At 36.4% G+C, this 23567-nt stretch overlaps 1 protein-coding gene across 1 annotated transcript; it reads left to right on the top strand.

Moving 5' to 3' along the window:
- Nucleotides 1-8316: 8316 nt before the first annotated feature.
- rnd2 (Rho family GTPase 2) lies at nt 8317-23241 on the top strand. Its single transcript, XM_082184316.1, has 5 exons — nt 8317-8668; nt 9561-9648; nt 16447-16556; nt 21253-21387; nt 22273-23241. Exons 1-5 carry the CDS (start codon nt 8558-8560, stop codon nt 22540-22542), a joined length of 714 nt encoding a protein of 237 aa, XP_082040442.1. The 5' UTR covers nt 8317-8557; the 3' UTR covers nt 22543-23241.
- Nucleotides 23242-23567: the final 326 nt, after the last annotated feature.

The raw sequence follows: 23567 nt of genomic DNA, 5'->3' as shown, positions 1-23567 counted from the left end.
CGAGGCGTGGCGAGCTGCAAAGCCCGGAGAAATGGAATTGGGGGGGGAGAATAATGGATTGAAGAGTCCAATGAGGGAGTTTGTGCGCTGACAGGCAGCTGTGCTGACTTCAATTTAGTAAATGCAGTCAAGCTGTTTTTACTACTCAGCTGAAATTCAGACGAGAGAATGAGAGGAATTCTGGCTGAATGTTAAATACACTTTCACAGATTAATCTTCTTTTTTTTCTGTTGGAATGTGTAGGCTACTGTTGAAATGTAACCTTAAATATGCTAAATAGGCTGTTTAAAAAAAATCTATTTATTTGTATTGTAAATTGATTTAGTTCAACTTATGTTACATATTTTGTTGTAAATATCTGTCATAAATCAGCAGAATAAAACAAGAAAGTACATTTCATAAGACAATCCTCAACAAGATCTGATTTTCTTATTGATTTTAAGTAATAATCACATTGAATGCTGTGATTCAGCCATAGAAGGCCACAGGTTCATATTGAGTCAATATAAATGGTTCAAACAGAAGCCAAAGCATTTGATAATCATGTTGCCAAGCTACGCACAAACTGGAACAGAGTAGTAATTGCTGTGCAAGATCCACTACACTGGACAAACTGTTGTATAATCATATTTCATTGTATTTTAAGACAATACACAATCCCCTGGCTTCACAGACAAGGCTTAACGGGATAGTTCACACAAAAATGAAAATTCTGTCATCATTTACTCCCGCTCATGTCGTTCCAAACCCGTAAGACTTTTGATCATCTTCATAACGCAAAGGAAGATATTTTAAATGATATATGAGAGATTTCTGTCCCTCCATAGACAGCTTTAAACATATAAACATTCACCAGCGCACACAAGAGTTGTGGTAAACAGAAGCTCAGCTCAAGCATGTTCGCTTGACGTGTGTGAGAACCAATGAGGTTAATTCTCATGATGGGGGGGGGGGGGGGGGGGGGGGCTCTACACACATTCAAAATGAGAAGAAATATACTGAACCAGGAAATCAAACTGGTACACAACGCCTGTGTGAGCAAGAGGTGTGCATGTTAAAACCACAGTTCGCAGCTCCACGGTCTGGAGTTTTAAGTGTTGTTTTTGTATGTAGTGCACGGATGTGTGTAGAGGCGTGTGTGTCCTTCGCGTGGCTGTGGAGGCGTGCTTATGAGCATGTTTGTGTGCAACCAGAAGGCCAAGAGGAAATGTCTATTTATTCCTTCTATTCTCCAAGACCGATCTGGAAATCACAGAAAACTCACACTTCCATTGTTAGCACTTGAAGGTTGTGCATTGCGTCCATGTGTTTGTGAGTGCTCTGACATAAAATAACTGTTCTGGCAACAACTCCGGCCAAAGTAGACATGCTTTTGCACATTAAATCACACACCACACCCCAACACATTTATACCAACATACATACAGCCACCCTCTGCAATGGTAAAGGTCACTGAAACTGCACTCTGACTCATCAGCAAGTGCAAAGGAAGTGCTTTGAGAGAAACAGGAAGTGAACTGTAGGTCATGGGGCTGAATGAGTTTAGAAGCTATTCAGATCACGCCAGGGAAAGAAAGATGAAATACGCGGAATTCTATTTCCTTTTATCAGGTCATTGGCATTTTAGAAACAATGACAAAAAATAAATTGCTTTAGAAATCAAAAAATTGTTGTGGTCTTGTTAACTGCAGCTTAGTTGCTTGAGCTCTGGTCTTAAATCTTTGCAAATAACGTCTGTTGTTTGTGTGCCAGTCTTACTGTACCCACCAATGGTGACATAAATCCTCTAATGGCTGAAGAGTCGGGCAAAGTCCTGCTGGCAAGCAAAACCTGTGCGCCAAATGATATGAAACTCAATTGCCTCCAGCACTTAAAATATAAACATTGAGTAAATGGACATTGCATACTGAATTTAATTTGTTTTGATAAATACTTATTATAATTGTATTTCTATCTATCTATCTATCTATCTATCTATCTCTGTGTCAGTCTGTCTGTCTGTCTGTCTATCTATATCTATCTATCTGTCAATCTATCTATATAACTGTCTGTCTGTCTATCTATCTGTCTGTCTGTCTGTCTGTCGATTTATCTATCTATCTATCTATCTATATCTATCTACCTCTCTATCTGTCTATATATCTGTCTGTCTGTCTGTCTGTCTGTCTGTCTGTCTGTTCATCTGTCTGTCTGTCTGTCTGTCTATCTATCTATCTATCTATATATCTATCTATCTATCTATCCATGTATCTTTCTGTCTATCTTTCTGTCTATCTGCCTATCTATCTATCTATCTATCTATCTATCTATCTATCTATCTATCTATTTTTAATGTTTTTGAAAGAAGTTTCTTCTGCTCATCAAGCCTGCATTTATTTGATCAAAAATACAGAAAAAAAATTAATATTGTGATATATTATTACAAATTAAAATAATTGGTTTTCAATTTATTATACTTTAAATGATCATTTATTTCTGTGATGCAAAGCTGAATTTTCAGGATCATTACTCCAGATCCTGTAGAAATCATTCTAATATGATGATTCATTATCAAAGTTGGAAACAGTTCTGCTGCTTAATATTTTTTCATAACCTGTGATACTTTTTTAGGATACTTTGATGAATAAAAAGTAAAAAAAAAAAAAAAAAAGAAGCAAATGTTTTAAAAATAGAAATCTTTTGTAACAACAATATACTCTACTGGTCAGTAATTTGGGGTCAGTAATTTTTTTTTCTTTCTTTTTTGAAATAAATCAATACTTTTATTCAGCAAGGATGTGTTAAATTGATAAAAAGTGATAGTAAAGAAGTTTTTATTTTGAATAAATGCAGTTCTTTTTAACCTTTTATTCATCAAATATGATTTTTTTCATAAATAATGAAAGGCAGCAGAACTGTTTCCAACACTCATAATAAATCAGAATATTAGAATGATTTCTAAAGGATCATGTGATGGATGTCACATGTGACACTGAAGACTGGAGTAATGATCCTGAAAATTCAGCTTTGCTTCACAGAAATAAATAATAATTTAAAGTATAATGAATTGAAAACCAATTTTAATGATATATCACAATATATTTGATCAATTTTTGCAATAAATGAAGGCTTGATGAGCAGAAGAAACTTCTTTCAAAAACATTACAAATAGTAATGTGTCCAAACTTTTGGCCTGTACTCTATCTATCTATCTATCTATCTATCTATCTATCTATCTATCTATCTATCTATCTATCTATCTATCTATCTATCTATCTATCTATCTATCTATCTATCTATCTATCTTTCTTATATCTATCTGTCTATCTATCTGTGTATCTTTCTGTCTGTTTGTCTATCTACCTATCTATCTATCTATCTGTCTATATATCTATCTATCTGTCTATATATCTATCTATCTGTCTATATATCTATCTATCTATCTATCTATCTATCTATCTATCTATCTATATAACTGACAGACAGACAAATCATTCTAATATTCTGATTTATTATGAGTGTTGGAAACAGTTCTGCTGCCTTTCATTATTTATGAAAAAATTCATATTTGAAAAATAAAAGGTTAAAAAGAACTGCATTTATTCAAAATAAAAACTTCTTTACTATCACTTTTTATCAATTTAACACATCCTTGCTGAATAAAAGTATTGATTTATTTCAAAAAAAGAAAGAAAAAAATTACTGACCCCAAATTACTGACCAGTAGTGTATATTGTTGTTACAAAAGATTTCTATTTTTAAAACATTTGCTTCTTTTTTTTTTTTTTACTTTTTATTCATCAAAGTATCCTAAAAAAGTATCTGTCCATCTATCTAAATATATGTATATATGTATACATATATACAAAATAATTATTATCACTCACATATATTCTTAATTTCCTCCCTATACTTAGTGTGTGTTATGAAATGTTAGGAGAAACATCTGAGACAAAGTGTTTACATAAATAAAACAAGACAGAGGACTTGTTTAAATCTCCTGAGCTATGAGAGTGCAATAACATTTTTCTCTTGGTGTAACCTTCTGGTAATTAGAACATCGGGCTTCATCTCTTTCCTGCATGACATATAAGGGTAATAAAAGTTTACAAGGCCATTTTGATATGGAGTAGACTGAAAGGGAAGAGAGATAGAGAGAGATCCTCCTGACCATTAACCCTGGTCCAGTGTGAATAAGCTCCCTATTCAGTCTGGTTTAGCTGTAAGTGGGTTACACTGTGAGTACAGCAATGCATCTGATGCATTCTGGGACTGATATAGGTTGTGCACACATAGCAAGACAGAGAGAATGAGGCTGGAGCGCTGGATAAAAATTAGCTTTCTTTGGCCCCTTGAGATCTGGAGGCGTGAGGTACATTCACACACATTCACTTCAATTGTAAATTAAGTGGGCTACTTGTTTAAACTTGCTCAGACTTATGCCATGTAGATACATACTGTTTATATGGGGCTAAGACACTAAATAACCACTGACTGCTCTCCCTCTGACCAACAAACAAGCAAACAGGCTTAATAGGCAAATATTTAGGTAGCCGGTTCTTTATGTAACCATGTCCACAGCACACTCATTCAGTACTTGACCAAATAAACATATTAAGGCCTGGTTTCACAGACAGGGTTTAGATTAAGCCAGGATTAGGCCTTACTTCAATTAGGACATTTAAGTAGCTTTTATAAACATGTCCTTGAAAAAAACAATACTGGTGTCCATCTTGAGACAAAACAATGGCACTGACATATTTTAAGATGTCGCTTTCAGTTAAAACAGCTCAAAGTTGTATTTTAGTCAGGGACTAAGCTTAAAGCCTCTTCTGTGAAACCAGGGGTATGTGTATGATCAGACCAAAACCTACACAACTAATTGACATGACATTTCAGTAGTGACAGTTTCCTGCAGTGTGGCATGCTATACATTTTATACTATAGTAAACAATAATATGTTAAAACTAATATCACCATATTTCAGATTATAAACAATTATAAACTTACAAACAATCAAAATGGTGAAAAACATATACGCTTCTAGACAGTAATATATATATATATATATATATATATATATATATATATATATATATATATATATTATAGTCTCCATAATATTAATATTAAACCTTTAATATTGATACAAGCATCCATGTTATTTATCACACAATACAAAGTCGTTACTATTCATGGGACTATGTGCCAAAAAGTATTACAGTAATCTAGATGGGAATGAGAGCTTGTTTAAGTGGATTAACATTTTTAAAAGATTCCTAAAATCTCAAATCTTTCGATAAAAAAAAAACATAGGCCTACATCAAAAATCTTTGATGTATTTGTAAACTTAGTTTATCTAAATGTATGCAACCTGTATGTAGGAGGAATATATAGCCTGTAATATTAGAAATAACGCTGAAAAAATATGAAATGTGAATATAATAAAGTTAAATCGTTCAGAAGGTCATAAACCTCATTGTATGAAAGTAAACATTCATGGACAGCATGAATGTGGTTGGCTATTGGCTAACCTACTGTGGTTAGTGATAGTCAGATCACTTCCAGTTTTGAAAACTTCTTGTGACAACCAAATAACACAATTCAGTGGTTTCTCGGTGACAACAGCTCAATGCTAAATAGAACAACATTACAGTTTTTCTCAGTCGCTTTGGTGCATTTCTCACATCACTATTTACATTTGCACAACAGTTAATGCAGTTCTCAAAACAATTAGTATGAACTGCAAAACATAGTTGATAACCTGCAAAAGCGTGTCACTTGCTCAAAATGGATAGCTCCTTCCTCAAAAGCAAGTATCGATGAAAAGTCCTGACACCATTGTTTATGAACAAGATAGTCAAATGGCTTTGTCATGTTTTCATTATGACAGTTTACTCTGTAAATGTTTTCTAATGCAAAAAAGTCAGATCTTGGTGACACTAGCTGAAAATGCTCAAGACAGCACTATATACTATTTGCACAGCCATTTGAAAAATACAGTAAAGTTACACATTACTGTATTTAGTGAGGTAACTGAGTACAAGACACTGAATATGTATGTTTCACATTTTTACTGCATATGCTCTTTGCAATTCTAATTTGTTCACAGCATTGTGCAAAAGAAAAAATACACCCTTATTTACAACAAACATAAACTCCCTTTGGGTAGAGCTGTGCACAACTGGAAACAATATTGCAGGACATATTGGAACTGAACATACAACATACATAGTACTGTAATCATTCGTGCACATCCAGACGTTCCTCTCTGTCTGGCCACATAATTTCATCTACATCACAGCGAATATCATCTCTTGCAATGCAGCGAGGAAATCTCCTCGAGTGGCGATTAAAAAAGATTATAATAAGTGTGTAAAATTTGCTTGACAGATTTTGACAACTAGTTCAACATTTTTGAATGTAATGACTCAAGCAATGAAATGAGGACTATTAGTTTTATATGGAATGACTATTCAGCATTCACAAGTACAGTTAATTTTGACTGACATGACATAAGCAAATGATAATGTTATAAAACAGCAGAGAGTTGTATGAAAGCAATTGATGAATGTCCGAAAGCATTTGCAATTTGTTGGAAGGAATGAGAAACTGCTACTATGATGTGCACAAATGACTAAATGTTGTGGAGGTTGAACTAACTGTTGTGCAAATGTAAATAGTGATGTGAGAAATGCACCAAAGCGACTGAGAAAAACGGTAAACGCTTGGCTAATTTGTGCTGTCGTAATAGGTACAAGTTCGTGGTCTTGTGGTATTTGTCTCCCCCTGTTGGTAAAAGCAGGACAGTGCTAAATGGGTGTGGCTGCATCTCTGGATGCTGATTGTCAGTAATGGTTAGGCTTAGGGCGTGAACTAAATGCCTGAGGCCAGGCCAAATTAATATATTAGACTAGACGCAAGGATGGGCAACTTTGGTCCTGGAGGGCCACTGTCCTACAGAGTTTAGCTCCAACCCTGAAAAAAATCACCTGCCTGTAATTTTCTAGTAATCCTGAGGACCTTGATTAGCTTGTTCAGGTGTGTTTGATTAGGGTTGAAGCTAAACTCTGTAGGACAGTGGCCCTCCAGGACCGAAGTTGCCCATCCCTGGCTAGAGTATGACTTCATCACCAGAACTAAACTAAATGTTACTATAAGCTCACTGCTGATTTTAATACTATTTACTATACTATTACGACCACAACGAAAGTATTAAAATTAAACACGATGAGTCCATGTAAAGAAGTTGAGAACGCACGATGACATTTAAAAGACAAAAAAAAAAGATTGCAGTAATCTTGCAGTGAACTAAACTGAGCAAACACAGATGTCCCCCTTGCAATCAGATTTTAACAGCTATTATGGTGCACCGACAGTTTCAAAAGTAAGCACGTGTCTACAACACTCAACATCTGCAATCCCTTCAGTAAACAGAAGATGGCGGCATTACTTTTACAATGAATGCGAAAGGGCCTTTTGTAGGCACAAACTTGCTTTTTTTTGGCACAAACTTTGACAGAAACATAACTTTAAATTAAGGCTATTGAAAACATTAAAATCATTCGAACTAAAAACGTTAACTTTTAATATTTTTATATGTAATGCAATATTTACTAATTAAAAGAACTGTGATATGCTGCTATTCATTACGCCGATGGAATTGATTTTCCCATTTATTTAAAAAGTTAAACTTAACTTTTTCAAAGAACTGAGAATACCTTTGCTTTATGCTGACATTATTAAGTTTAAACACAAAAATTTTAAAGTCAAACGGTAGGCTAATTAAAAATGTAACAGTTCCATATATCCTGTAAAATACTACAGCTCCACATCTCATTTGATCTCTCTCTCTTTTTAATGGTTCTAAGAAGATAAAGTTATTACCCAAAAGCTGGAAAAAGCAATTAAATTAATCAAAGATAGACGAAAAGCCTCGTGCTGTTCTTCGAGAAATCACTTCTCCCTCTCTCTCTCTCTCTCTCTCTCTCTCTCTCTCTCTCTCTCTATTCAGGTACAGGCTAACACTTTCTGACTTTATTTTTTAAGTTTCACTAATGTTCCGAGTGCATGATATTTGACATTTTTACGATATTTTCATAATATTTTTCATGACCTTGGGTGGATTCGGTGATGCGTTTTCCATACACGAGCCAGAGGGGTCGTTTAATTTACTCCATGCCCAAACCTCAGTCAGTAGGAAGGCTAACTGTTAGATCGGCAACGGCAACGGCAACGTTTCATTAGAAATCAAGGGTCTGAGAGAGAGAGAGAGAGAGAGAGAGAGAGAGAGAGAGAGAGAGAGAGAGAGAGAGAGCCAGCCAGCCAGCCAGCCAGCCAGCCAGCACGAGGCGCGTGACGCGCGAGACTCAGCGCGTGGTGTCACCGTGGGAACCAGGAGACTGACAGGAGGACGGGCGGGGAGGGGCGCGCGCCACGCCAGTGTGAGTGGACTCTATCCCTGGCACATACCCGTCCGCTCAGACACACTCACTCTGAATCATTCATTCTGCGTTATAAAGCTCCGTCATCAGGCAGCGGATGGTGTTGGTTAAGCGCTAGGACAGTGCTGATAGTGATGATGATGATGGAAGGACAGTGCAGTCGCTGTAAGATCGTGGTGGTCGGTGACACTCAGTGTGGAAAGACTGCGCTGCTGCATGTGTTCGCCAAGGACAGCTACCCAGAGGTGAACCCGTCATTTATCATAATGTCATATTACTATCAAAACAGAAAATAAGTTCCTAAATTAGATGAGTGGACTGATGACAACTGTCGGAGTAGCCTAATATTATGTCTGTTTTAAACCCATGAACATATTGCCTTGAAGTTGATTTAATTATGCGATTCAAGTTCATTGTTATGAGTTCATTAAACTGCATATGTCCCGTTCATCATGTCGCACTGGAGCGCAACTGCATAGAACTAAAGGGTTTTTTAACTTGTCACGGATAGGCGTTCATGATACGAGACGCTGAAGTGAAATTGTTCGTGATGTTCTTTTTAAATAACATTTCTCTACAAAACTATAAAGGTTAGATTGCAAGTTATAGGGCCAGTTGCATAAACACAGCGATTATGTCTTAAGAACTAGTCTGACCAACTCGATGTTAGCCAGATAGTCCATTTTACTTTTACTTCTCAAATTAGAACAATCTATGCAACTTATTTAGTTAAAAAAAGTGATAAGAAAAAAAAATAGATGACTAACTGTAGGCTGCGCGAGGGTGGATTCGTATCGGATAAAACATAAAGACTGTCATTATTGTTTTATTATACATACATCGCGAGTAGATCACACAAAACTTTGTTCAAAAAGTAAGCTATTTTAAAGTCACCATGAAATCAAAATCGCTGCTATGTCTTCTCTGATGATGTGAGGGCGGGGCAACCTTTCACTCACATGACATCACAGCAATAACATATTCAACCATCCAATCAAGCCGTTTCACTCAGATATACACCACAACAGGGAAGAAAAGACTATTGCAACTTCTGTTTCATGCTGCTGACTTTAAATAGTTGATGTACTGTCATAGTGCACTAAAATGATTTACCAGTAATATGATTTTTCATTGCAGAATTATGTGCCCACGGTGTTTGAGAACTACACTGCGAGCTTTGAGATCGATAAGCACCGCATCGAGCTGAACATGTGGGATACATCAGGTAAGATCTGGCATGGCATCAAATTAAACCATTGTCTGAATAGTATGCTATACGTAATATACTGCCGTTTTTATCACGGCAACAGGTTCACAATACGGTATCCCACAATGCACTACACTTGACCTGAACCAGAAGCAGAGATGGTCTTATTATTGGAAGATACGATGGTCCATGGCTCTAACATTGGAAAACACTGGAACTTAGATCACATGTGACTTGATAACCAATCAAATTACAGCCTTGACGTCATTGAATTTCGTTCAGAGTTGTGCGACTGTCGGTCACTGTTTGCGGATACCATAGAAATGAATGAGAAGTGCCGACAACTGAATCCTACCTGTCGTGCAATTGTCCGTGACTTCTCCTATAAAACACCATTGTTTTCTCTGTGTCAAGTCTAAAAATAGATCAATTCAAAATGAAAGTTTAAGAGCAAACATGTTGAAGATTAGCCGAGAGGCTGTTGATTCATTAAATGATAAGCTGTTTCCTCACAAAAGCGGTTTATTCAGCGTAGTGAAGCCTCTCCTCCATTGACATCCTTTTTTTTAAAAAAGCCTCTATCCACAGTGTTACGCTATTTTTTGCTAACCTTGTAGGCTTGCCTTAAAGCGGCTTTGGCAGAAGTAATGTCACTGATTTTTAACAATTTGATCATTTTTTGACTCTTTTTTTTTTTAAATGTGCATGATAATTTCACACCACTCGCTTAAAAAAACATGCTTGTAATACAGTCAGCTATAATGATCATGTCTGTTCCACATTCACATAACACATACAGGCACACACTGGCCTACGTTCATTATAGGGGTGGGACGATACAGGTACCTCACGATTCAATTCTGTGGCGATATGTGGTCCACGATATGATAATATCACGATTCGCGATATCTACGATATTCAATATATTGGAAGAAATTTTATCAACGATATATCACGATATATGTGACTGAAAAGAAAAAGAAGGAATAAGGAAATAAGGAAATTTTATGCATTTATTATTACATATATAATAATAAATATATTCTATATATAATAAATATATACATTAAATCATCCATATTACTGTATATTAGGCAGTGTGCAATAGGTAGTATACTAGTATTTCACTCCAAACATAGCCAGTGATCTACTGTGACTTATGCATTGTGCTCTCTAGTGGCGTTAGACTGATTAGGACAGTCTGGGAGTGTACATTTTGAAACCTCCTCATGGATAGACAGATAGATGCAATAGCAAACATTCTACTGTAACAAATCCTGGTGCCAGTCTAGTCTGTGCATGGACACGGTTCATTCCTGTCCCTGCTGACTGCTGACCGCTCCCATGGCCTGGCCGGCCTCTTGTGTTTTTGTATTAGAGTAATTGAAAATGGCTCTTTGTTTCGCGGGAGTGACTCACAAGAGTCGGGTAGCAGAACTCTCACTGCTTTGATTTAACAATACACAATAGACAATATAGAGTTTATGAATTTAGAGTAGGATATGATCCTGATATATTGCTTTTGAGTTCTGGACTGTATCTCTGGGTGAGATCTGTAATATAAATGGCTCTGTGTGGATTCTAGCTTCTCTTCTTTGAAACAAAAGCCAACAAGTTAGCCAGAATTCAAGTAATATGTTCAGGGCTGTGCATGTGTGTTTGGACAGTACTGTCTGTGTGGATTGTAGCACACTTGTTGTTAAGCTACACTACTGCTGACACACACTCGTCCTGACACACACTTCAGGGGTTTCTCAGCAAGCGTGACCCATAAATCCCCCGCTCTAGGCCTCTGCATGTTTCCCCACCCTGCTATAAAAGTCCTTTATGGGAATTTCTTTTCTTGTCATCTCCATTTTTAAGTTCCTATGGGAATGTTTTCCTCTCACACTGTTGTTGTTGATCTGTAGGGTTGTGCCGGGGTCAGACTGTAACCCTGTCGAGAGTAAATCTTCTCTTTACTGTAAGTTCTCTCATACACAGTCTGGGACACAAGAGTTTCAGCATGATAATGAAGTTCAACTGGTTGTGAACTTTATCACTGTTTAAAAGTGGTGTCAGTAAGCCCTCTTGACAACAGCCAGGCACCAAGCGGCTATGTGTGTAAAGTATATGTATAATCAGATGTACTTTATTGGCCAATACTGTCTTACCAAGTAACCTAAAATGATGCAAAAGTTGATTTAACTTGGAGACAAAATTGAAGGGAAACAGTACAAAAGTATGTAAATGCTAAACTAAAGCATTTCCCTATGTATGGCCACATGCATTAAAGGTTTCTGCATCTCTTTCGTCACCAAATGTGTCGCAAAAATAACAGCAATGTTTGGAAATGCATACAAACATACTACTCTAATTCTTACATACAACTTGCATACTACTTTGTATGCATAGAATACCAAAATGACCTTTTACATTTTGGAAAATGTGCATGAAATACTGTATCCCACAATGCACTTGACTTGACCTTCCATCTCTAGCATGATGAATGATCCAGAAGTAGAATCAGCTACAAAATCTTTTATTTTGACAAAAGTGAAAAAATAATTAAAAAAATAAGCAGTTATCTTGGAAATAAAAATGCTTTTATATGTGTGTGTGTGTGTATATATATATATATATATATATATATATATATATATATATATATATATATATATATATGTACACATATAAAAGCATTTTTATTTCCAAGATAACAACTGCTTATAGTTGTCTGCACGCATTAAGCTGGGATAAAATAAAGTATTTTGACATGTATAGAAGTAGCTTTAAGTACTAGGCTACACAATTATGTAACCATATGAACAAATCTGCCACCAGAAGTGAGCTAAATGTTATTTTAAAAGAATCTAACAGAATACCACTTTAATAAATAAATTAAAAAAGTAAAAAATTAAACATTATATATGATTAATTTCATTATTATTATTATTATTATTATTATTAACTTTAAGTGTCTCTTTTAGAAAACAATGTCACACACATACCATTTGGACTTTGTTTTCCTTGTGTTGTTGTCATGGTTACAGATTATGTTGTCATCCAGTTCAGGTGTTTGTTGTTTCAAAGAGTATTTAAGTTCATGCTTGTTTTCCTTTCAGTCGATGGGTATTGTGAATGTCTACGTGTTGGTTGTCTGACTTTATCATTGGTTTAGGATTCGCTTGTGGATTTATGAAAAACTGTTAGGATTTATCATATCTTCCTCGTCATCTTTGAACTATATGCATCCAAGTCCATGCATCCAAGTATGATTTGTAATGAATGATTGTGTAAAGTGAATTTGCTGTTGTAAAATCTAGAACTGGATGGGACATGGGAGTATTGGCCCGACCATCTGGAGAACTAGGGCAACTAATAATTTGATGACTAATGAGAAATGAGCAATGAGAACGCTGAATGGTAATGAGAGGCTCCCTTTGTTTCACCAAGTGTGATTTGTTTTGTTAAATGTTGTGTATGCTTTGCTTTCTTAAGCATTTCCCTCTGTGTTTTCAGTTATATCGAGTCGTCCCTCGGTTGGTAAAACCAAAAAACATGTTGACAGAAATCCACTTATAAGGAAGTCTATGGAGCTGTAGTGGGACGTCTACACCAAAGACTTCCATTCTAATCACTCATCTGTCAATGCGATTTTTGTGTGACATTCTGAGAAATTAGTTGAAAATGGTAATCAACCGCATGGACCAGATGTTCATAGAGCTTAAAGGGAAAATGAAAACTATTGTGTCATTCCTAAGCTAAATGACTTTTCTTCTGTGGAATTCAATGTTGTTTTGAACCTCGTAGACTTTCATTACATGGACAAAAACAGTTGAAACATTCTTCAAAATATACAAGTCATATCATATAGGTTTAGAGTGGCATGAAGGTGAGTAAATGATGACTGAATTTGAATGTTTGGGTGAACTATCCCTTTATCCTTTTTTGAATTGAAGGCATTTGAATTCTGCTTAGCCTGTGTTTGCTCATTACCTTTAGGCCTGTTTAGTTTAGATCTATAAAAATGCAAACATAAACACAGATTTACACAGGTAATCAAGCTGTGTCTCTGATGGGTCTTAATGAGGTGTCTGCGGATGTGTGTGTGAGCATATGTGTGGTGCTCCTGAGCTAACCGACACTCTTGTGCTTACAGCTACATCTTCAACAATCTATAATGACATCCCATAGAGTTCTGCTTCAGTCACACTCACTCACACACACACACACACACACACACACACACACACACACACACACACACACACACACAGCTGCACAGCTGGCAAGAGGTGAATCTAGGGACTGGAAGAGGAGAATGTTTACTGGCAAACATTCAGGTCAGCATTGCATATGGACACACTGTTCTTGACAAGATACAAATTATGTCTAGCACTACAGACATAATCACAGTAATAATGTCTAGAAAATAAAACAACTGGCAGAGATTTATGTGGTGATTTATAACATCCACTGCAAACAAGACAGGAAATTAATGGTTTTTAACATGGTGTGAATGGTTTAGCATAGGCAGAGAAGAGTGACCATAAATGGGAAGGTGTTTAAATTTTTTAAACAGATACAGACAACAGAAGTGCTAAGAAGTGTTAACACACTTACAAACGCAGCAAAGGCTGCGATGCGGTGCAACTGTATGTGCGCGCGTGTGTGTCTGTGTGTGTGTGTGTGTGTGTGTGTGTGTGTGTGTGTGTGTGTGTGTGTGTGTGTGTGTGTGTGTGTGTGTGTGTGTTGGGTTTTTACTGAGCCGTACTGTGGGTACAAATCTGTCCCAAGAACTTGGCAAAGTCTAATAAAAAAAATAAAAAATTTGACAGACTGTCTCTTTTAGGGGACATTCCATCCACACGTAATGAAAGGAAAATGATTAAAATACATTTTATTATTATTCTATTAATAATAATAATGTATGAAACATTTACCTTGTTATGAAGGGGTACAGTATTATTATGATGATAACAAAAAGGGAAATTAATAATATATGACATATATTATTTGTTTATGATTTATAATAGTAATAATAAAACTAATAATATATGAATCATCTTACCTTTTATGAAAGGTAACATTATTATTATCTTATTATTATATATCATTCATTTTCATTATCATTAATAATATTAACTAAAATAAACGATATAAGTCTATAGTGTGTCCTCATTTAAACCGCTAAGTAAGCAAGTGTATTTTAGAAGATGTTGCAGTGAGAACAGAAACAAGTGTCCCTGTGGACTAGCACTCTCAACACGGCGACAAACAAACCAACAATATCAGCCTTTCTTTCCATTCCAGACTCTTTCTCTGTAAAATTTGATTAGTTTCTTCTTATCCTTATTTCCATTCTCATCCAAGAAATTAGATTCAACCATCTCTCCGTGGCTATGGTTGACAGATCTGCCAGAGAGGATTGTGGGACATGTAGCTCATAGGGTGACTCCTGAGGCCAGCCCATAATAACTGATAGCTTTGATCAGCGCTTCAAACACTCATTGTCACTCTCACAGTCCTCTCTCTTTCCCTCACTATCTCTCACTGTCTATGTCTGGATTTGTGTCCTCACTCGAGGGAAGGACAGGAGAGTGAGAGACAGAGAGTGTGGCAGTTGTAGACAGTGGCAGTAAGGATGTATACTGTGCACGTTATGCAAATTTTCTATATGTATACCACAATGCTATGAGCTAAACTTGCTTATCTTCTATTTCCAACATCACAAATGATCTGGAAGCAATATAACTGTGATTTCTAATCTATTTCTTGACAAATTCGCAAGTATAACACAAAATGTTTGATTATAACTGGACACCACTACATTAAACACACAATGCAGTGAGGTCAGGTGACAACAATAGCATAATACCGTACTAATATTCTACTGTAATACTAATGTTGCAAATAGAAAGCGGTATATACTGCACAGTAAGCAGTGTGAGTTTTCCATTGAGAACAAAGCCATGGAAAGAGAGTTTATGGAAAAGGGTTATTATAGTTAACTAAAACTAAAACCTTTTTTTACTTGGAACTAAAATTATTCAACAAAATAAAATATAAAAACTTAATGTACTAAAAATAACTAAAACTGAAATAGAAAATAATATATAGACATATTAAAAGTGTCAAAAATACACAAAAAAGCTTTAACTAGAATTAAAATAAATCGGGAAAATATAAAAACTAATTCAAAATATAAATAAAAACTATATTAGTTTTAATAGTATCTCAATAATACTAAAATAACACTGATAATGACCTCAATTACATTTCATTAGTGGTGCTCAGTTATTTTACTGGAAATAAAACCAATAATTTAGCATTTGTATTTCGTGTAAAATGTTTTAATGGATAAAAACAGAGACATAAGAAATCTTTGCTGTATTACTTTTAATTCATTCAATTACACTGGAAATGGTGTCAAGTTAGCCACATTGCATTGTGGGAAACAATAAACCAGGAATGTTGCCCCGAACCCTTTGACAAGGGGAGGCTTAAAAACATTTACATAATGTGCACAATAATCACACATTATGAGCAGAATGGACGCTAATGTTAAAATGTTATTCTGAACATAGCCAAAAAGAAAGTAATGACTGCGCTGGAATCAAGCTGACCTCTCTCTCTTCCTGCTCAGGCACTCACCACTGGAGAATCTTTTATATCATCTGCCCTGCTGTGTGACCCACTGTACATCATTTGTATGTGCCACAGCAGTTAGCACACCATTAGCAGTGTTTCACTCTTTGATTTGAGCATCAGCTTTATTTTTTTTATAATGAAGCGTATTTTCTCCTGACCCCTCTCTGTGCTTGTGCTCTGCAGGGTCCTCGTATTATGATAATGTACGACCGCTTGCGTATCCGGACTGTGATGCTGTGCTCATCTGTTTTGATATCAGCAGACCCGAGACGCTGGACAGCATCCCTAAGAAGGTCAGAATCTCCTTTCCTTTCCTTTCTTCTTTTCTCTCATCCTAAAAACGTATGTACTTGGAAAAGTGCATTTTGGAATGGCATTATTAGTTGTAGTTGTCAACACTCAGATACTTGCAGCGTTAGTCTCTCGCTGTGAAAACACAATGTAATTGTTGACTAAGAGAGGTTTTTGTTTGTGGGTGTTTCGCAGTTGGCGGATGACGGCATTGTGGATTTACACAAAAATACAAGCTTTACCTAAACACAGATGCCAGCAATTATGTGGTGGTGAGGGTGTGAGCCTAGCGCTGAAAAGTTTAAATGTGTTTTTCAGTTTTAAGTCTATATATGTCTGGTGAGAAAAAGATATTCGGATGATACAGGAAGAAGAGTGGGCAGTATGAACAAATATCACATATATTTATATCACAGTTAACGGTAAACACTACCATTCAAAAGTTTGAATGGTAAGAAATACATACTTTTATTCAGCAAGGACACATTCAATTGATTGAAAGTGACTGTTATCAAGATATTTCTAATTTTACAAAAGAGTTCTATTTGAAATAAATGCTGTTTTTCCATTTACCAAAGAATCACTCAAAAAATTATGGTTTGCACAAAAATATTTTTAACATTGATAATAATAAGATATGTTTATTGAGCAGCAAAACAGCATCATCATGTGACACTAAAGATTGCTGAAAATTCAGCTTTGCCATCACAGGAATACATTACATTTGAAAATATATTAAAATAGAGAACAGTTTTTTTTATTGTAATAATATTTCACAATATTACTGTTTATATTGTATTTTGATAAAAAAAAAATGCAGCCTTTGTGAGCCTTAGAGACTTATTTCAAAGACAGAACCCAAACCTTAGAATGGGTAGTGTATATGGGTTTCATTTTTTAATTATTAGAGTGATTTAATCTGATGTAATTATCCCAAAATGACTCTAAATGCCTTTCATTCTCTAACTGTCCTAATGCTAACCCTGCACCACCAGACACACTGAATGCTGTTACATTTCAGCATCTCACCTCTGAGGCCACAGGGGCGGAGCTAAAGGCTGTTGTGGAATGTTGAGAGGCAGGCAGCGACCTCCGATTGGCCAGTTAATGGTGGCATTTAAGGTTAAAGATCACAGTGCTGTTTGATGGATGGTTGAACACATTCAGAACCTGTGAAATGGTGCCATAGCTGAGATTGCTGAACCTTTGCAGGGGCTGGTGAATAACACACATGCACCATGCATGCTCACACAGAAGCTCTCTGAATAACTGGCTCTGTATGGTTCTGCATTAGCAGGAATGTTCCTGAAAATGGCCTGGTCTGGGTCATTTCAAGCTACACTGGTGTAAAAGGAGATTTGAAGCTGTTGTTGTTGTTTACTTTGCTGTATAGTTAATTGAGAAAAACTGGTGTAAATATTGTCTGATTTGATTTGAATGTGCGTGAGTGTGAGTGTTTGTAAGCATTCAGACAATAGCTGGTCAAATTGCTTCCCTAATTCTCTCTCTCATGCACAGACAGCTACATTATTCATTCATTATGCACACATAAATGACAGGAAGGGAGAAAAACCACAAGCTCACTGTGTACCACAAGCTCACTGTATTACAGCATAAACAACTATTACCAGTATTGGCTAGAAAACAAAATAAAATATTTAAATATTATTCCCAAACTTTATACCGAAATCTATTCATTACAGTTGTAATCAAAATTATTCAACCCCCATTGCAAATCAGGTTTACTGGAAATATTTACAGACTTTGAATTGTTTGCAATGAACAAATCAAGCAAAAGTCATTGAAATAGCTCAACTCAACAAATGTTGGAAGTGGTTTCCCCAAATTCATGACTTCTGCAGTCTTAAAATTATTTAACCCCCTGAATAGAATCATGAGTCACAACAGCACAAATCTGCAAATCAGGTGTTGTCTCAATCACACCTGATGCAACACATCAAGGACTTCATTAGTTGTACCATGTCCGCTTGAGCTAGAACACATGAAATATCTGAACTTGCTAGGTTTGTTGAGTGTCACGTTTGACTGCATGTTAGAAATATGGATAAGTGAAAAGAATGGTCCAAAAAGTTAGGAGAAGATATCATCGCCCCTTAACAAACAAAGAACAGGGTAGAAAAAGGCTGAAAAAGAAAGACATCAATGGCTGAAACCAGATTTCTGAGTAGACAGGTTCAGAAAAACCCTTAAGTGACTGCAAAAGACCCGCAGCAAGACTTGGTGGCAACAGGCACTGAGGTTTCAGCTTGCACAGTAAGGTGCGTACTAAACACGTCAGAACTCCAAGACGAAGACTAGTGTTGTCACGGTACCAAAATTTCAGTATTCGGTACCGATACCAGTGAAAATCCACGGTTCTCGGTACCAATTTCGGTACCAAAGCTTAATTTAGATTAAATTTACATAATTATATTAAAGTGTATATCACAAAGATGGAAACTGTAGTATTAAAAACACTTTACAATAAGATTCCATTTGTTAGATAACATTAGATAAAATGACCTAACAAAAAAAACAATAGTTATATACTGTCGCAATTATTCTCCTTTAGGGGTTAATTTAAAAATACATTTTTAAAATCAAAAGTTAACATTATTTCTGTTAACATTATTTAATGCACAATGAATGAAGTGAACAAACATGACCAATCAAGTGTTTTGTATTAAATAACATTCACAAACATTAATTAATGTTGTAAAAATATATTGTTCACTCAATGTTATGTTAGATAACGCATTAAGTAATGTTAATGAATGGTATCTTATTGTAGCATTACCAAACTATACAGGAGATAAAATGTTTTATTTGACTTGACTATACTTTTATTTAATCCAAAACTGTATTCATATTTAACTTTAAAAGGGCTTTTTAAACCTGCTAAGAGTTATCCAGCCAAGAATAAGACTAGAACTGCTTTTCTGACGGACTGATATTAATGACGGCTTTTTATTTCTCATCTCCATAAATATATCTAGTAGTAAAGCTAATGCAAGGGCTAGAAATCAATTAATAGGCCTATGTCACACTTCCTCGTCGTCATGGAGAGCGCAGTTCGCACAAGCGTTTGTACTCCCGTGGCGTCTGTCGTTGCTATGCATCCATGAACGCACATGGAAAAGCGAGCGCGCCGCTTCTATTATGAGTGCGCTTGACGCGTGCCATTTGAAATAACGTATCTGCACGCGAAAAAACATCAGCACCACATCAGCAGCAGCACCGCCGATCGCCATCAGCGCTTTTATGAAGAGGACGCAACTGCACGCGCTTCGGGCATGCACGCGCATCAAGTACCGGGTTTGAGAAAACCTGGTACCGTGACGTTTAAAAAAAAATTTGTACCGACTTGGTACCGAAGTACCGGGTCTTTTGACAACACTAACGAAGACGTACACCACTGACCCAAAAGCACGAGAAAAGTGCTCAAAATCATTTAAATAAGCCACCGAAGTTTTGGGATACTGTTCTGTGGAGCGATGAAAAAAACGGTAACTTTTCGGCCCTATGTCTCAGAGGTATGTCTGGAAGAAGGAGAATGAAGCATATGCTGAAAAGAACCCTCTGTCTACAGTTAAGCATGGTTGTGGATCGGTGATGCTCTGCGGCTGCTTTGCATCCTCTGGCACTGGAAACCTGCAGCGTGTGGAAGGCAAGATGGATTTATTGAAGTATCAGGAAATCCTAGGAGAAAACATGCCGTCAGTGAGGAAGCTGAAGTTTGGGCGTCATTGGACCTTCCAAAAGGACAATGATCCCAAGCATACCTTAAACTCCACCAAGGCATGGAAGATTCTACAGTGGCCATCATCACAGTCACCTGGCTTGAACCCCATAGAAAATCTCTGGTGAGATTTGAAGGTGGCGTTTGCAACACGCAGACCCAAGAATATTACTGAACTGGAGGCCATTGCTCATGAGGAATGGGCTAAGATTCCTCAGAAACGCTGCCAGAAGCTGGTGTCTGGTTATACATCTCGTTTGCAGCAGGTCAGAACAGCAAAAGGGTTTTCTTCTAAGTACTAAAGATGCTTGCCATGAAGGGTGGAATAATTTTGAGACTTGCAGGAGTCATTAAAAGTAGCATTTTCAGTTGAATTTGGGGAAATAACTTGAAACATTTGTTGTGTTGAGCTATTTTCAATTACTTTCGTTTGATTTTTTTTCATTGCAAACAGCTGAAAGTCTGTCATTTTGCCAATAAACCTGATTTGCAATGGGGGTTGAACAATTTTTATTACCACTACATTTACATTCATTTAGCAGTGACAACTGCTAAATTTACATTTAGATTACAACTGTACAAATAGCTGGATAAGGATGGATGGATGGATGGATGGATGGATGGATGGATGGATGGATGGATGGATGGATGGATGGATGGATGGATGGATGGATGGATGGATGGATGGATGGATGGATGGATGGATGGATGGATGGATGGATGGATGGATGGATGGATGGATGGATGGATGGATGGATGGATGGATGGAAATCGTTTGTAACAATGTAAAATCTTTACTTTTTTTATTTTTTTTATCAATTTAGTGTATCCTTGCTGAATAAAAGTATTACTTCCTTTTTAAATGCCCCAAACGTTTGAATGGTTGTGTAGATCAGTAGGTCAGTAGGTGGATAGATATTTTTATTTAAAGTGACAGATTCTTTCTTTCGTTCTTTCAGTGGCAGGTGGAGGCTCAGGAGTATTGTCCTAATGCAAAGTTAGTGTTGGTTGGCTGTAAGTTGGATATGAGAACAGATGTCAGCACCTTACGAGAACTGTCCAAACAGAGACTCATACCTGTCACTCATGAACAGGTGAGTTTACACACACTCTCTCACACACTCAGGGGACTAGAACACAAAGAAAAAAAAGCGAGATTGTGTTAGGACATCAGTGTTTACTCAACTGCTGCTACACAAACACAAGAACTAAGACACATAGTCGGACGTTTGCTAGCAAGCTAACCATAAAAAACACAAATATCGCTCAAAGTGTCTAAATTAATATGAATTAAGATTTAAAAATAATAATTAATTAATTAATTAAACATTTCTTTTAGATAAGCCAAATATATTCACCTTCCTTAAGGACTATATAATTTTTTGACAAATATTTTTAGATGAAGTATAGCATCTCATACTGCGGTACACTGATGTCACAGCTTGAAATGTCATGTCAACCGCTCATATCTTGTGATTGAAACCATTGAAGCACTCACAGACACTAAAAGAAAGGTCTATAATTACACATTAAACAGCAGTTGAAGAGCAATAGAAAATGTTCCCTCTATTACGTCAATGCTCTGAGCGGGTCAACTCGCTGTAGCAACGTTTCATTATGAAACACCTAGTTCTCGCTATAATTCTACTCTGTAAAGAGAGAAATAGATGGCACTTTATATTAAAATGATACAACTCTGTGTCCCACTACTTTTATTTTTAAAGCATTATGGGCAAAAATTACTTGTTTTTTCTTGTGAGGCCTATTAGAAATGTTCATGTACTTTCACTGACCCTATTCAAGGAAATTTTTGCACCCTATTCAAGGAAAGTACCATAAAAAAGTTTACATTAAAGAGCGCAAAAGAGTGACAAGGAAATTGCAATGTTTTTTTTTTGATCGAGAAATGAGAAAGTAAATGCTCCTGGATAGTTCTGACTCAGTACAATGATGTTGACTTCTTTCTGTCTGTCTATCAGGGGAGTTTACGAGCACGCGAGCTGGGCGCAGTTGCATACGTGGAATGTTCATCCCGAATGTGCGTGAACAGCGTACGAGACGTCTTTCACATCACCACGCTCGTGTCCGTCAGACGTGAACCCGCCCCGAGCCTCAAGAGAAGCTCCTCGCGCCACGCTCTCAAGCGCATATCTAATCAGCCTCTGCTGCCTGTCAGCTCACAAGACACACCCCTTGAACCCACCCCGACCCTCAGGGAGGACAGAGCCAAGAGTTGCACAATCATGTAGACTAATGCATACAGTCACAGCAGGGTGTGTGGAAGAAAAGATTGCACAGAAGGGACAGAATCTCTGTATTTATGGGACATTGAGGGTCATATTGTCCTATGGCCCATGGGACTGTACAGTTGTGTGAATATATTATACAGAGGAGTTCTATTTATTAACTTCAAGTTTGCTTTTATATTTTATCATTGTTGTATGGTTTAGCTGACCTAAGTGTCACAAGGTGTGTAAAACGAATGCAAAAAGAATAAAAAATAAAAAAAAGGGTTTGGAATTTTATGTGTGGACAGCTTCAATATTCCCCAACCCCCCAAGTGTCATACTTTCATTTTAACTCTTGGGACACACTTCTCTAGAGGTTGCAGATCTGTAACAAGCTCATTTGTGTGGAACTAAATCCCTGGAATTCTGGAGTTCTGAGAATCTTTCCCCAGCATTAGTGATCATTAGCATTAGCATTAGCAGAACAAAGACATCTGTGACTTCTGCTGTTCGCTCTCCTTTACATGTGTGACAGCACCATCAGTCATGCTCCATGCCATCACAAAGACTTCATTCACACTATACTGAAACACCAACGCAAATGCTGACTAAGGATAGATGTGGTATATTTTTGCGAGCTGAAATTTCAATAATTCATGTGGGAACTGAGAAGATGAGTTTTCTAGGTTACATAAAAGTTAAAGGGATAGTTTACCTAAAAATGAAAATTCTGTCATTATCTTCTCACCCTCATGTTGTTCCAAACCTGTTTGACTGTCAGTGTAGACAAAAGAATGAATTTTTTGGTAAAACCCATTTAAACTCTGTTGATTAAATTAGAAAATTACTTTAAATTGTCATTCAGTTTGTAAAAACTCTTTTAGCGTTACTGTTTACTCATTGTGAAAAATGGACATACATTGAAAGTAAATCAATGTTATACATAAATGTTATAATACACACAGTTTTGAAATAATATTGAGATAAAAATGATTTTGTAACATTGTGGTCCAATATTTGAACTCATTTCAGTACCATGTCGAAAC

This window comes from Leuciscus leuciscus (assembly GCF_965113295.1).
Source record: "Leuciscus leuciscus genome assembly, chromosome: 1".
NCBI lineage: Eukaryota > Metazoa > Chordata > Actinopteri > Cypriniformes > Leuciscidae > Leuciscus > Leuciscus leuciscus.
This window is presented reverse-complemented; position numbering and strand designations above follow the sequence as displayed.

Excerpts from the sequence above, each read along its gene's own strand:
- rnd2 (XM_082184316.1), top strand. The coding sequence starts at position 8,558 with ATGATGATGATGGAAGGACAGTGCAGTCGCTGTAAGATCGTGGTGGTC. Across the intron at positions 9,649-16,446 it reads GAACATGTGGGATACATCAG|GGTCCTCGTATTATGATAAT; the intron begins GTAAGATCTGGC and ends TGTGCTCTGCAG. Across the intron at positions 16,557-21,252 it reads TGGACAGCATCCCTAAGAAG|TGGCAGGTGGAGGCTCAGGA; the intron begins GTCAGAATCTCC and ends TCGTTCTTTCAG.